Genomic DNA, 16,013 nt, shown 5'->3' on the forward strand with positions numbered 1-16,013 from the left:
ACAGGAACCTTTCATTCAAAAGGGCATAAGAAAACATTTAACCAATAGCCTTTGAAGGACAGGTGTTAATATAAACACCTATTCCTCTCCAATGAAAACAAAATTCTTTTTACCTTTATTTTTCACTATTTAACCTTAACTGATACTCTGGATAACACTTGAGACTTTATAAAACCATTTCAAACCCAAATAAAAACATTTCTTGTGTGAAATAGACACTTCAAACTCATTGTAAAATCCTCACATTCGGGGGTGATTAGTTCATCTATCAAAGTACTTAGCCTGATCACTGGAGAGCAATTTCTGATATGTTTTTAATTTCTGATGTTTATTATAAATCAATAGACCTAGTGGTATTCCTTAGAACCAACTGATTGAGAGAGTAATTAGACCACCATATGTCTGTTAATAACATCATTAGCCGAATACAGGAATGGTCAAATAAGATGTCTGTTCATAACGTAAAAAGAAAAAACTAAAGAACAACTACGTTTCTAAACTCACAAATACAGTCTGTATCCAAGATTTTCATGCTGGAAAGTACCAGATGTTTTGGCAAGGGTAAAAATTTGGAAACACAAGCTGGTAGCCCAGACCATATTTTTGTTTAATATTTTCCATATCTTCAACTTAATTTTATCCAAAAGTTTGGTAGCCCAGCTCAAAATCTAATGACCATGGACTACTGAGAGACTGCTAATTTTTATCACTTTTTTTGATTTTACAGTTTATACCTTTGTTACATTATAGGATGAAAAAAAAACATTGCAAACAATACATGTTCAAAAGCTGATTCAAATTCAATGTTCTACCCTGGTCACTGAAGGGCTACAAAATGTATGCTTTACTGTGTTATCAATATACTAAAACACTGTGACTTGCAGTGTGATAATGTTTAACCCTGTGCTATCTCAAATACATGTAGATATAATTTTGCTATATGGGGGAAACGCCTAAGTAGTTTTGCTAGATCAAATTCATGGGGTGAATATCCATTGTTTATCAAAATCAAAACAAATATTTAATTGATAATTAAAACAGTTGTAATCCTCTGATCAAATATAGGCACAAAAATATTTGCTTCAGCTTTCAATGTTACTGAAACTACATGTAGTTGTACAAGACTTAATGAAGCATGGCCTTAACAGTGCTACATGTAGTATGAGAACTTAATTAAAAAAAAATACACTTAAAAAAGTCTCTTCCTGAGTTCTCATACAGTGCTATTTAGAATTTAGAGAATTAAAATATGGATTATGTTTTCAACAAATGACAAAAACCCTTTGTGGTCTCCTCTATGAATGTTTGAACATGGCAATTGATAGACTCGTCATAACGAACTAGAGGATTGTTACAGTGTATCCATCTGCACCATGAAAACTGATTTGTTCAACATGTCATAGTTTTCCTTTTCTCTTTCATTTATCCTGGACTTTTTAAGAGTAACTCGGCAGGTGTTTCTAGAAAAGCAAAGGATGCTTACCCTACAGGAGCACCAGGTCCATGTTCAGAGTTTCTAGTGTGGTTGGAGTTGCTAATATTTTCTTTTGTTACTTTGTATGTATTATTTTGGTTAATTGATGTTCTTTGTTGTGTGTGTCTGCTTTTTCATGTCTATTTTTTGTTTCTGGATTACATTTTTTTTATTTCCGCAAGAATCTTGGTTTCCTTGATTACTCTATCACAAAAATATCTCAATGGCAAATAACCTTCATTCAATTAATTAAATCTAAAGAAAATGTCAAAAGATCAAATTTTTTCTCATACATGTAATTTGTCTACAAAGTCTCTAAATGCTAAAAAAATTATATGTATCCATATAATATGTACAACCCAATACTCCAGTAACAGAAATAATTGACACAGAGAGTCACATACAATATATCCCAAACTAAAAAGTATATCCATAAAGGGTTCCAAGTTTCATATGAAAAAAAATATCCAAAACATTTTAACTTGACCAATATTAGTCTGATTTTGGAAATTTAATAGATATTTAACTGAGACAAAATACACCCACATGGCCATGCTTAAGCTGCAAACCATATCAAAAATATTTTTAAGAAGAATTTAAAAAATAAAACATTTCTGGGGACTGGGGCAGAGGCACAAATGTGAAGACAGCAGTGCAACGCCACTTGATACATAAGACTTCCAAGTTGTGGAGGTAAAGATATATAGGAAATGACAATATATGGGACTGAAACTGAAATATAGCTCCGTCTTTACAGGAAGAGATAAAAAAGAACTGTTTTGACATACATAATTAGATCATGTATTGACAAATAGGAAAAATGAAGGTAACTTTGTATGTACAAGTAAATAAATTACTTACTGCAATGCAAATGGAAACAAACTAGGCAGAGAAACAACACAACACTTTTCATGGTAATGCTGCTTTCACATGATGAACCTACAACATATGTACATTATGTATTACATGTACAATATAAATATAAATTTGTATTAACCACCTCAACTGAAAAGACACAAAATACATTTGTAAGGGGAATCCATTAAAAAAACTGAAATCATTTAGATTTTCACAACAACAAAAAAATGCAGCATAAGTCATATACTGGTACGTGTACATTTTATACAATGACATTATCATTTAATAGTAGAAACTTGAATGTTCATCTAACATGCATGTATTAAGCCATGATTGTCAATATCTTTGAATGATCTGTTGATAGAAGATGGTTTTATAAAAACAAATTGATTTCATTAAATTTCCAACTTGCAAAGATTTAATGATGATATTAATATACAATGTTAAGTGAAACCGAACTCCTTTAGGACATTCAAATAGATTCAGTTTACTAAGGTTCAAAATATATTATAATTGATATAAAGGGACTTTCAAAATCTTCTTGTTTAAACAGGTTTCTGGATTATTCAGGGCTTGGTTTACACAGTTTTTTGCTGAACATGTTTACCCTTCCTATTAAAATATATGTGTATACCCTACACAAACGTACATCAATTCTAAAACATAAATTACTGCTTTGCTGAATTAATTCAAAAAGATAATATTGTCAAACAAAATGTTTAGTATACATGTATGTACAAATTAAAATTTTTAGGCATGGGGAAAACCCCCAAATAACTAGAGATCACAGACACACCCACAATCCAATTTTTTACTCAATGTATACCATAATCAAATATTGTCTGTAGTTAATAGTCCAAACCATCATGTTGATTTTTATTAAAAAGATTTGATTGAGAATTTGTATATTGTGTCACAAAGCAGGGTATACAAAATGTAATTAATCATAATTATTAAAGTGACTGATAGGAAGATATGTTTATTTATCTGCATCTTTATCATTTTTTTCTTTCTATTGTTCTTACTGCCTGATACTGCTGTGATATTAGATAATATTGGCAATTTCTAAAGGCAACATTATGAGAAATTGACTGTGAAGTTGCTGAAAATCAGAATAATACCAGTTTTGAATCTTTTGTTAGAACTAAACATCTTGCCTATCAGACTCACTATGATAAATAAATGTATATTTTCTTCATAAACCTCAAAACAATTGCTATTCTGTATGTACATGCAATTCAACACCTTCAAGTACTGTCCATTCACTTGATTTATATGTAAAGTACATTCTGTATTCACCATGATTACAACAGTACAATGCAGAGTTTTTAAATGCTTCATGACGCTTGACAAGCAAGGTGGTGTTAAACTGGAATACTCAAAAAAACATATTGCATATGATTTAAATGAGACTGAAATTTTGAAAAATCTATATTTTTATAGTCCAAACCCTGTAAACTTAAACAATTCAGTCCTATTAAACCATTGCTGAAAAACATGAACCATAAGAACATACAAAGGAAACATGAAACCTACAATTAGAAGAGCCCATGTGACTCACGAGATTCTGTAAATAAAGACAAAACTAATATTTTATTATCTAGCTTGCATCTAAAATGTCTTGGTAAATATTTACACTTGAGAAAAGTGATTAAGAAAAAAATACTTGCACTATTGAGTTTGCATTTAAAGTCGGTCAGAGTTCTTCTAGAAGTCAACATATTAGAATGCTCCCCAAAAGAGAGCGAAGACCAAGAATAAAAAAATATGTCTGTTCAAGGTTACAAGGTTCATTCTTCAAAAACAAATATGGTAGGTCTACATTTTCATTTAATTTCATTTTTACATTTTATATTTTTCAGCACAGGTTCACCTTTACTTAAACCAAATGATTAGTCTCAGAGTTTAGGTTCATGTACATGTTAACAACATCATTGTATGTATTATTAATTACTAATTATGTGGTAGCCATGCTGCTGATTGGGTTGACCATACACATTGAAGATTGTGATAACTCTGTGTTGTCTCAAAAGGCGGAAATACTTTGATAAAATATACTCTCTTTTTTTCACAGGATATTAGATTTTTATTGATACTCTGTTTTTAGTTAGCAGATAAAATGACTTCAGGCAAAAAAAAAAAAATAATGATCTAATACAGTATAGGTAAAAAAAAAAATACAAGATTGTGGAAATGAGGTTTCAAACAGATGAATTTTCTCCAACTCATTTGCTTTCATGACATCACTACAAAACAATTAAAGTCAGACTACAGGATTTGATCAGACCTTTGAAGAAAAGGAGCTTTGATACTATTTGAGGGTATGAACTTATGTTTCTTTGGAACTGTTTAAGGCTAAAAAAAAATATGTTAGATTCTCAGGCACTACCACATTCCTGTAAACCCTCCCACATCTGCAATTTTAATTGTGGTAAAATCCGGAAATTTTATATCCGTTCTAGAAATTTTCATATCCAGTCCAGAATCAACTTTTAATTAGTTATGGAATCATTTGCATGCTTGACAGAAATGTAAAGAGTACGCTCCGAACGAGGCCGAAAGTTTGTCTGGTGGTAGAGATATGGCTTTTATTTCTTGCCACATCTCATATTCCAGTAAAGTTTTAATGTCAAAGAGTATTTTATTTAACTTTTCAATACCCTGTATGTTGACAGAATTGTTTAATTTGATGCAATTTCTCAAAAAAAAAAAAAAAAAAATTTGCTTGTGATAACAAAAAAAAAAGCCATCTCCTGCTAATTTTTTTTTAAAGTGGCCTGAGAACCAAGCCATTTTCTTTGCATGGCCTTAGTTTCCAACAGTCTTAAATTTGTCATTGGTTAAACACTGCTCCTGCCTCCTATGTTAAGTCTGACAAATATTATTATTGGCATTGCAATATTGGGGCCAAAAGACTGTTAAAAGAATGTTGATTGCGTATTCATGTTGATAAACGAATTTCTAAAACATTAAACCGGTTTTATTCATTTTGGTGAGGGTTTTATAATATATTTATGATTATCAGTACATCAATCTTACCAAAAACTAAACTACAAAATTCCAATACATTTCTGACAGAATAAATTCGCCATCTTGACTGATTTCATATCCATTTCCGGTCTAAAAATGAGGTCATGTGATTCATTCCATATACAAACGCGGGAATTTCAAAACTTTAAAATATTACAAATGCATTATGATTTTAAAACCTTTTAATCGCAGATTTTTTGTTCAGATGTCTTAAAATTCACGTTGAAAAGAATTGTAATTTATGAAGTTGGTTCAAGCACAATCGCGCGTGATGAAAACTGAGAGCGATGCGACTTTTTATTAGATTGGTTCAATTCTTAGACCTATGGTTCGGTTTATTCACGTTTCTCCAATATTTTAATTTTTTTCACCCTGTGACTAAAACATCAATCGATAAAGACAGGGGATTAAGTGGCCCATTAAAGATATTCAAACATGTGAATCATTTGGTATTGCTTTTAATATTAGACCTTTTCAGTTGTTTATGACAAAGTTTTATCAAGCTAAATGAAGGTGTACGTACCTGCACCCCTTTTACTTTATTCTTTGAAAGTGTCTAGTGTTCAAGTTACAATTCTTTTAAGAATAGATACAAAATAATTGCTGATGTGTTGTTATTCTTATTAGTATGTTCTTAACTTCATGAAACATTTTCTCTATTTGTGTTATACATTTTATTGTAACAACATCGCAGTTATTTCATATAACATTAAATAAAAAAATATATAATTTTAACAAAAATAAGATTGAAGCACTTTCAGAAATAAGAATAGCACAAAGTCAATTGATTTTCAAACAAATTATTACTGCCTAATTAATAACAGGTTCCATATAAGAATATACAAAATGATGCTTGGTCTGCATAATCTTGGACCGTCATCTGCAGCTTGCAATCAACATATGCTTTGACAGTACCATTCTGTTTAGGCATTGGGTGGTACATCATTATTCTCAACTTGGTCTTTTTAAACTTAGATATATTGAATACATCGAAGTATGAAGCAGTTATAGCTTAGATTTTTTGCCTGCTTGTAGGGGAAAAGTATGGAAAAACTTTCCTAACATTTTCCACGGTATATTTCAACTAAATTTGGCCTATCAATATCTTACTAAGGCAAACTTTACAAATCAACATTTTGATGGTTATTCCTCGAGGTTAAGAGGTATAAATATATGGCTAATTCAATGAAATCTCCGTGTTTTTTTCTTCATGTGTCACAACTTATTCAGTTTCGTCTGATTCTTAGAGGGAGAAGTAATCCGTGGGCTAGGAGGGACCATCGTGCACCCCCACTCATCAACTTCATGGTGATGTTTAGGTACCTTTATATTTCCCATAACCGAATCAATTTGTCGCCAAACAATATTCTTTAATATACATAGCAGATGCATAGATACACCGTGACGATCCACGAGTTCATGATGACGACCATAAAACTTCTGTAGTGATGACTTCAATCTTGTAGCAACATAACCCTGTTCTAGAAGCCTATTTGTTAGAATTCTTGCTCGATACAAAAAGTCTGCGTAGTTTCGGCAAGCTCTGGCATAATGTATGAGTTGTGATATGCACACTCCATACGCAGTTGCTGAAGGGATGTTGCCACAGATGTTATTCAATTCTGAATGAAAAGTCATCATCATAAAGTTTGGTCAATAGTTTTCCTTTACCATCGATTTCTAAGTGTAGGTCAAGATATGAAGCTGACTTCACAGTGTCTGTAGTTTCCTTTATCTCAAGTACTTTTGGGTAGATGCGATGTATCAAATCCCCAAAATTACGATTGTTTAAAGATAATACTTCATCTATATAGCGGAAACTGAGATTAAAGAATCTAGCTAAACGATATTCTTTCTTTCGGGCCAGATCAGCTATAAAGCCTCATGAGAGAGAAAGGAATAGGTCAGCAAGTAGAGGAGCACAATTTGTTTCCATAGGAATGCTGTCCGTTTGTTGAAAAACGCGTCCACCACACTGGACAAATATGTTATCGATTAAAAATTCCAGCATTTTGTAAACATCATCTTCTGATTTGGAATTATTTCTTACAAAGTATGAAGAATCTCTACCAAAAACTACATATTTGTATTTAGGTGTACTATCTTTTTTGGAAAAACAACGATGTATTATGTTTTTAAGTCGGGATTTTAACTGAGTACTGAGTACGGGAATAGAAGTACAAAGTGTTGAAAAATCATAGGTTTTAATGCAATGATATTCTGATAATAGTCTCGAACTGATTGACTCCAAAAGATCTTTCGAATTTTTCGGGATCCGCATTGAATTAATACCACTACGGGAGTAATAAGTGTTATGGTAGGACTGCAGACCCTCTTTGACAGCTGTGAGTATAGAAGTTAAAAGTTTTGAAAGAGGCTTGGTGGTACATTTTGCAGATCCAGCTATGCAACGTTGTTTGATTCTCTATCAGAGTGGATAAAGACCATGAGATCTTTAATTTTGAAACGAATGAACGTTTTAAATAGGTCACTGAGTGCCAATGCTACAATACTTTTCAAAGACCCCGATGTAGCTAAAACATTGTCTACTATACATGACAAATATGTTGTTGTACCAGCAGACAAAGCCCGAAACAACATTGCTTTTGTCCGCAAAACGTTTTACATCCAATGTTTATTATCAGAGATAGACGTAGAAAATAATAGTAGTGATAAGACCTATACTGTTACCACACTCTCCAAAGAAGAGATTGTGGAAAACCATAAATCTGTGCTATCCTCCTTTGGTCTCTCTACCAAGGACGATGATTGTGATTTACCGTATATGTACTGGATTCCTAAACTCCACAAGACCCATACAAACAACGTTGCATAGCTGGATCTGCAAAATGTACCACCAAGCCTCTTTCAAAACTTTTAACTTCTATACTCACAGCTGTCAAAGAGGGTTTGCAGTCCTACCACAACACTTATTACTCCCGTAGTGGTATTAATTCAATGCGGATCCCGAAAAATTCGAAAGATCTTTTGGAGTCAATCAGTTCGAGACTATTATCAGAATATCATTGCATTAAAACCTATGATTTTTCAACACTTTGTACTTCTATTCCCGTACTCAGTACTCAGTTAAAATCCCGACTTAAAAACATAATACATCGTTGTTTTTCCAAAAAAGATAGTACACCTAAATACAAATATGTAGTTTTTGGTAGAGATTCTTCATACTTTGTAAGAAATAATTCCAAATCAGAAGATGATGTTTACAAAATGCTGGAATTTTTAATCGATAACATATTTGTCCAGTGTGGTGGACGCGTTTTTCAACAAACGGACAGCATTCCTATGGAAACAAATTGTGCTCCTCTACTTGCTGACCTATTCCTTTCTCTCTCATGAGGCTTTATAGCTGATATGGCCCGAAAGAAAGAATACCGTTTAGCTAGATTCTTTAATCTCAGTTTCCGCTATATAGATGAAGTATTATCTTTAAACAATCGTAATTTTGGGGATTTGATACATCGCATCTACCCAAAAGTACTTGAGATAAAGGAAACTACAGACACTGTGAAGTCAGCTTCATATCTTGACCTACACTTAGAAATCGATGGTAAATGAAAACTATTGACCAAACTTTATGATGATGACTTTTCATTCAGAATTGAATAACATCTGTGGCAACATCCCTTCAGCAACTGCGTATGGAGTGTGCATATCACAACTCATACATTATGCCAGAGCTTGCCGAAACTACGCAGACTTTTTGTATCGCGCAAGAATTCTAACAAATAGGCTTCTAGAACAGGGTTATGTTGCTACAAGATTGAAGTCATCACTATAGAAGTTTTATGGTCGTCATCATGAACTCGTGGATCGTCACGGTGTATCTATGCATCTGCTATGTATATTAAAGAATATTATTTGGCGACAAATTGATTCGGTTATGGGAAATATAAAGGTACCTAAACATCACCATGAAGTTGATGAGTGGGGTGCACGATGGTCCCTCCTAGCCCACGGATTACTTCTCCCTCTAAGAATCAGACGAAACTGAATAAGTTGTGACACATGAAGAAAAAAACACGGAGATTTTATTGAATTAGCCATATATTTATACCTCTTAACCTCGAGGAATAACCATCAAAATGTTGATTTGTAAAGTTTGCCTTAGTAAGATATTGATAGGCCAAATTTAGTTGAAATATACCGTGGAAAATGTTAGGAAAGTTTTTCCATACTTTTCCCCTACAAGCAGGCAAAAAATCTAAGCTATAACTGCTTCATACTTCGATGTATTCAATATATCTAAGTTTAAAAAGACCAAGTTGAGAATAATGATGTACCACCCAATGCCTAAACAGAATGGTACTGTCAAAGCATATGTTGATTGCAAGCTGCAAGATTGAAGTCATCACTACAGAAGTTTTATGGTCGTCATCATGAACTCGTGGATCGTCACGGTGTATCTATGCATCTGCTATGAAAACTGATTTGTTCAACGTGTCATAGTTTTCCTTTGCTCTTTCGACTACTTTGCAACTCGGCGGGTGTTTCTAGAAAAGCAGAGGACGCTTACCCTACCGGTGCACCTGGTCCCTGCTCCTAGTTTTTAGTGGAGTCCAAGTTGCTCATTTGCTTTTGTTACTTTGTGTAAATGATTTTAGTTACTTCATGTTCTTTGTTGTGTATGTCTGTTTTCCATGTCTGGTCTTTGTCACTGGGTTACATTATTTTGATGACCGCTATAACCTTGGTTCCCTTGATTACTCTTGGACAGCATGTGTAAACAAACTAAACACATTTAAGTATCATTATGTAGCCCAATGTCTCAACTTTACAATGGTTTCAGGAAAGTAGCAGTAACTCTTAGGGTTTCGGGGGGAAATGAAAAAAAAATGGACCCCTACCTCACCGAAAAATCGCTCAATAGGCATATTTTCCCATGTCAAAACCCCTAGAGTATTTATGCTTCAGTAAAAAAATGGCTTATTTTGGTATTTTCTATTTAGTATTGTCACAATTATATATTCCGGGGTTCTTTTGATGAATTTTGGCGATTTCCGTAATAAGAATTTATAAAATAAAATGCAAAAAAAAAATGGTATTTTCGGTTTTTCCGTAAAAGTCATATAAATTCGACTCTACAAGTTATTGCTCAACTAAAACGTCTCAAATTTTGTTTCATTCGATAGATAATTCAATTTTGAACCAAAAAAATAAACCACAAAAAACTAATTTTCAAGAAAAAATTTTCAAAAAATGTTCAAAATATTACCCCTAGACTTTGAAAACTGGTCTCAATATCAAACAGAATTCTCATTCACAGCATACTGACATCGTAAAACTCATTTTAGGCATTCATAATTAAGATAATGATGTACCCAACATATCTGATAAATTCAGGCGCTTAGATTTTCCTTTAGGGATGACAATTACTATAAATTAGATAAAAGAGGAAATTTCAGACTGTCATCTATATCACCCGTTATTGTATTTTTTTCAGAATACCGTAGTTTAAACAAGCTTTTGTGTAACACGGTGCAATAATATAGTGCCTAAAGTTCCAAATGAGCCCAAGTAATAAATGTTTGAACTTTTCCAAGTAAAAAAAAACGGGAGTGAATTGCTACCCGTACCACTGAAAAAATACCTCAACATGAACTATTAATGTGTTTATTCATTAGATTCATCATTTGTCAAGTGATTGCGGAGCAGTTAATAGTGATACATTCGATTTAATTTGCGAGACACCATAAAATCTATGATCATCTTTGTGTATGTTATATACAAGTGGGGCTATATATTTGATAGTGGGAGCAATAAAGCCTCTGTGGTCTGCAGGAACAAGTTTGGCAAGGTTCCGTGTGGTAGAAAGTATAAGTATTTGCCATCGTCAACTACAAGTAATCTTTCAATTGCAAGTGTCTGTGTCCATTGGCCTTCAATTTAAATGTCTGTACGTGTGGTAGTCTAGATGATTCTTTATTTCTTCATCTGTCTTATAGGATTTGTAGAATGAAGGCAGTTCAGCTGTTATGTATTTGTGGTCTGTATCGGTGTGGTTTCCTTGGTGTATCTGTTTTATTGAATAGATTACTGCCTCGGCCTTTATTCTAGCGATGTTCTATGCATTTAAATGCGGAGTCCCAAGTGAGTTATTTGCTGTTGCTGAACAAAATGGAACAATATATTTTTTAATATCTTTTCTTGTTTGAACGATGTATTGGAAGTCTGAATCTGCCGAACTTCTTTGGTACAGTGCAATCTTTATTGTTTTAATGTGTTATAAAATATTTATTTCAAAAATAGAAAAAAATAAAATATGTAATGAAAAAATACATATTACAAAGAGAAAATATTTTGTTTCCTTTATCAATAATATTTTTAAAAATATTTCATCCAACATTTTATATGATATTCAAAGAGTAAATGTTGTAAATGGTCGTAAAAAACATTAACACAAGGTAGCAATGATACCGAATATGTAACTCGTTTGGCATTATACTTTGCATCATGGTAGATATTCCGGAAGCTTTATATGATTATGGACTTAATATACATTCCCTGATATGAATAGTCTCTCGGTCTGCATTCTTTTACTTACCATATTCTTTGTTTTATACACTATATATAGGTCACGTCCGCATCGTAGGATGTGCCCTTTGAATACATTAACCTATATATTGGGACAGACACAACAAATGGCGCCAATTCAAATGACCGCTCTGGATAGTTATAATTTAAATTTTATACTTGTCATGAGTGACTTGATCTGTTTTGTTACAAATGTAACACCCCCCCCCAAACACACACACATCTTAAATCATTTGTGTTGAATTTCGGATTACATGAAATGGACATTTTTTCGTGGACACCACATTGTTATTTAACTTCTTAATATTTCAAAACTTGCAACATACATGTACTTCACATTCTTTTTATTGAAAGACTATTACCGGAAAGCAGTTTTACGTGTTGCGCCAATACATGTACTTTGTCTCTTGAACCAATATGAGTCATATTCCTAGTACTTCGTAACGAAATAACTTACTCGAGTACTTATTCTACAGATAGTGGAGTAACTATATAGGCCGCTTGTATTAACAATGTGGTCAGTCATATCATATCATTTTTAATTAAGTCCTTCAATTATTTTTCATAGTGTCCATCAAATAAAAAAAACAGGTGATTAAAATCAGAAATAAATGATAAAAAAGGCCATTCATAAAAAGTACTTAGACAGAAATCCAACTAATTCACATTTAATTATGATTGAAATAACCATTTCACCTTAGTTCACTCCAAATCTTACTATAGCGAAACGGGAATAATTTATAACAAAGTTTTTAATAATGGTATATAAATATACAAAATTTGACATGCAGCTACTGCGAAATGGAACAAGCCTTCCGACCTAATACAGGATACCAAAACTTCACAAAAAGCCGTTCAAATTACGTTTTATTTTAACTTCCAGTAAATGTTCTGTTACTAATATTTCTAAATTATTAATCTCTACTTTAACTATCATTAAAAACTTTGTTATTAATTAAAATGCAATAAATGCTATGGGAATAACGATGTAAAATATTTTTACAGTGTTAAAAATTCATTTGAAGTATTAGATCGACTTCATACCTTTCAAGATTAGTATGATTCTGTTGATAGTTATGACTTTTCTATCCTTTATACAATGTTGCCACATAAACTTATTAAAGAAAAATTGTAAAAATTAATTAAATGATCCTTTAATAAATATGGTTCTCAATTGCTTTCTTGTAGCTGCTACAATTCATTTTTCAGTAATTGAAGACGGGATAAATATTAACTGATAATATATTTATTCCAATAAGTAATACTCTATACGGACATGTACAGGTTATTGGTGTTCCATAAGGGACCAATTGTACTATGTCCTCTTATAGCCGATTTGTTTCTCTATTGCTTTGAATCGCATTTCATGGTTAAATTCTTTAACGATCCTTCAAAACATGATCTGTTACATGAATTAAATATCTTTAGATACCTTGATGATATTTTGGCCGTAAATAATCTTAACTTCGAAAATCTGCCCAAAAGAACTTAAGCTGACTAAGTCTAACAATAATAATAATCGTATACCTTTCCTTGATTTATATATAACACGAGAAAATGGAAACCTTCAAACTGAAATTTATAACCAAGGAGATGATTTTTATTTTCCTGTTGTTAACTTCCCTTTATGGTGATATTCCTGTAGCACCCTCTTATGGTATTCATATTTCACAACTGGTCCTTTTTGCTCGTATTGAAATAAAGTGTCAGATTTTAATTAACGCAATAAATTTCTTCCATAAAAGCTTTTGTACCAGGGGTATCGATATCACAAACATCTATTTTTTTTACCGTTACAAAACAAAAATATACTAGCACTTTCAGGTTCTTAGTTAAAATGGTATTGCCCACCCAGTTTTTTTTTATGGGAGTATAGTTTTTAAAGAACATTCTTTCCAACAAAATTTAGTTACTTTGTTGTCAGGGCCTTCCGGAGCTTACCTGAAGGCGAATTTACACTTATTTGAGACAGTTTGATTATCTGTGAAAGTATTTACTATTTTGTATTTATGTTATACGCTGGTGAATCTGTTACGTTTCACCATGTCCGCTCTTTTTCTATCGGTGTAATCCAAATTTGCATGTTTTCTTGACATTGGAGTAGATTTGTTAGTTTGCTTGATTGCTTTAGCGTGTTGGTGACAGAGTAAAAATCTGCCCTGAAGTTGGTTCAACGATTGTTTAGAACTTTACGCAGTTTCCCAATCCCTTTTTATTAGGTTCTTTTTCTACTGTTTTATATGAGTGACAATGTTTCTTTTTTGGTTCATGTCCCGTGCCAAAAAATGTATCGAAATATGTACGTCCGCACTAAGTGTATGCCTGAAACAGCGCACTAGCGTTATCTTTTCAGTTTGCTGACTTTATAGCTGATCTGATCAGAAAGAAAGAATATCGTTTGGCTAGATCCTTCAATCTCAGTTTCCGCTATATAGATGACATATGATCTTTAAACAATCCTAATTTCGGGGATTTGATACAACGCATCTACCCAAAAGAACTTGAGATAAAGAATACTACAGACACTGTGAAGTCAGCCTCATATCTTGACCTACACTTAGAAATCGATGGTAAAGGAAAACTATTGACCAAACTTTACGACAAACGTGATGACTTTTCATTCAGAATTGTCAACTTTCCTTTCATCTGTGGCAACATCCCTTCGGCTCCTGCGTATGGAGTGTTCATATCACAACTCATACGTTATGCCAGAGCTTGCCGAAACTACGCAGGCTTTTTGTATCGCGCTAGAACTCTAACAAATAGGCTTCTGGAACAGGGTTATGTTGCTACAAGATTGAAGTCATCACTACAGAAGTTTTATGGTCGTCATCATGAACTCGTGGATCGTCACGGTGTATCCATCATCACCATGAAAACTGATTTATTCAACGGGTCATAGTTTTCCTTCCCTCGTTTGTCTATCCCGGACTTGACTATTTATGAGCAACTCGGCGGGTGTTTCTAGAAAAGCAGAGGACGCTTACCCTACCGGTGCACCTGGTCCATGTTCTCAGTTTTTAGTGGAGTCCGAGTTGCTCATTCACTTTTGTTACTTTATATGTATGATTTTAGTTACTTTATGTTCTTTGTTGTGTATGTCTGTTTTCCATGTCTGGTCTTTGTTCCTGGATTTCATTCTTTTGACTACCGCTATAACCTTGGTTCCCTTGATTACTCTTTAATATTCTGAACTTTTCCGAAGTTAAAAAGTTCTACAGATTCAAAACCACATATCAATTTTTACCTATTGAAACTGATAGAAGGCAAAGTATTAGAAGAGAAAACAGACACTATGTATAACGTTATAATCAGGAATTAGGTGATGTGTTCCTTCTTTTCAAAACAAACTTTACCATGAAACTATTTGAATCATTGCAATACATTCAAGTTTTTGAACTCGATGTCAACCAAATATCCATCTGTTTTGTGTTGTGTATATGTTTATTTATTTATTTAAGTGTGTGTGTAGGGGGAGGCGGCTGTTTCCTTTATGTTCTCTATGTCAATTGATTTATGGGAATAAAGATATACAAGTATATACATGTATATAGTAACAGGCCCACATAAAAAAAAGAACGACAACAAACACAATTTATATCAAATTGCCTTTGAATGTACCACTGCATTCATGAGCGTCAGTCGGACGTCTATCGTACTTTATAAGAATGTCTATTTTCACATTAAAATTTAGAAAGTATAATTATATTCAATTTGAACATGATGATAAAAGATGTGCGTCATATTAAAACACCCTGGTCTTGATGGCTGTAGTTTTAAAAAGTTCTTTTATTTCATAAAATTTAGTGTTGATGCCTTTAGATTAGCAAGACGACAATACAAATCTTAAACCGCATTATCGTAGAATTAATTAAAAAAAAAAACTAGACCTAGAGTTTAAGAATAATTATATTACAGGTCTATGGAATAATCAATAATATCTTATTGGCGTGTTTTCACACCTTTATAAAAAGATAACCATTAAATTATCTATAAATGATTAATAAGTAATTGGTTTGTCGAAACACCACTAATTATCTTTAATGCAATCAGCCCTTTTTCGGAATTTTAAGTCGTCCCCGAACATGTTTTCGTTAGT

At 32.7% G+C, this 16,013-nt stretch overlaps 1 protein-coding gene across 6 annotated transcripts in view; it reads right to left on the minus strand.

Annotated features, from left to right (window-relative positions):
• LOC148627397 (putative receptor-type tyrosine-protein phosphatase mosPTP-1) overlaps positions 1-5,454 on the minus strand; it is a 42,603-nt gene extending 37,149 nt beyond the window's left edge. For 4 of the 6 annotated variants that reach the window (XM_088572358.1, XM_088572377.1, XM_088572368.1 and 1 more), the window contains exons 1-2: positions 5,372-5,451; positions 2,336-2,413 (exon numbers count right to left, since the gene is read on the minus strand). In XM_088572358.1, the coding sequence (XP_088428484.1) occupies positions 2,336-2,387 (52 nt within the window). In that variant the 5' untranslated portion in view covers positions 2,388-2,413; positions 5,372-5,451. Of the gene's footprint in view, positions 1-2,335; positions 2,414-5,371 lie in introns of all 6 variants that reach the window. The other 2 variants (XM_088572385.1, XM_088572349.1) reach the window with 2 other exon arrangements.
• Between the last annotated feature and the right edge of the window lie 10,559 nt (positions 5,455-16,013).

The sequence above is a fragment of the Perna viridis genome, chromosome 1, assembly GCF_037379345.1.
Source record: "Perna viridis isolate PV_CMFRI_1.1 ecotype Kerala chromosome 1, ASM3737934v1, whole genome shotgun sequence".
Classification (NCBI taxonomy): domain Eukaryota; kingdom Metazoa; phylum Mollusca; class Bivalvia; order Mytilida; family Mytilidae; genus Perna; species Perna viridis.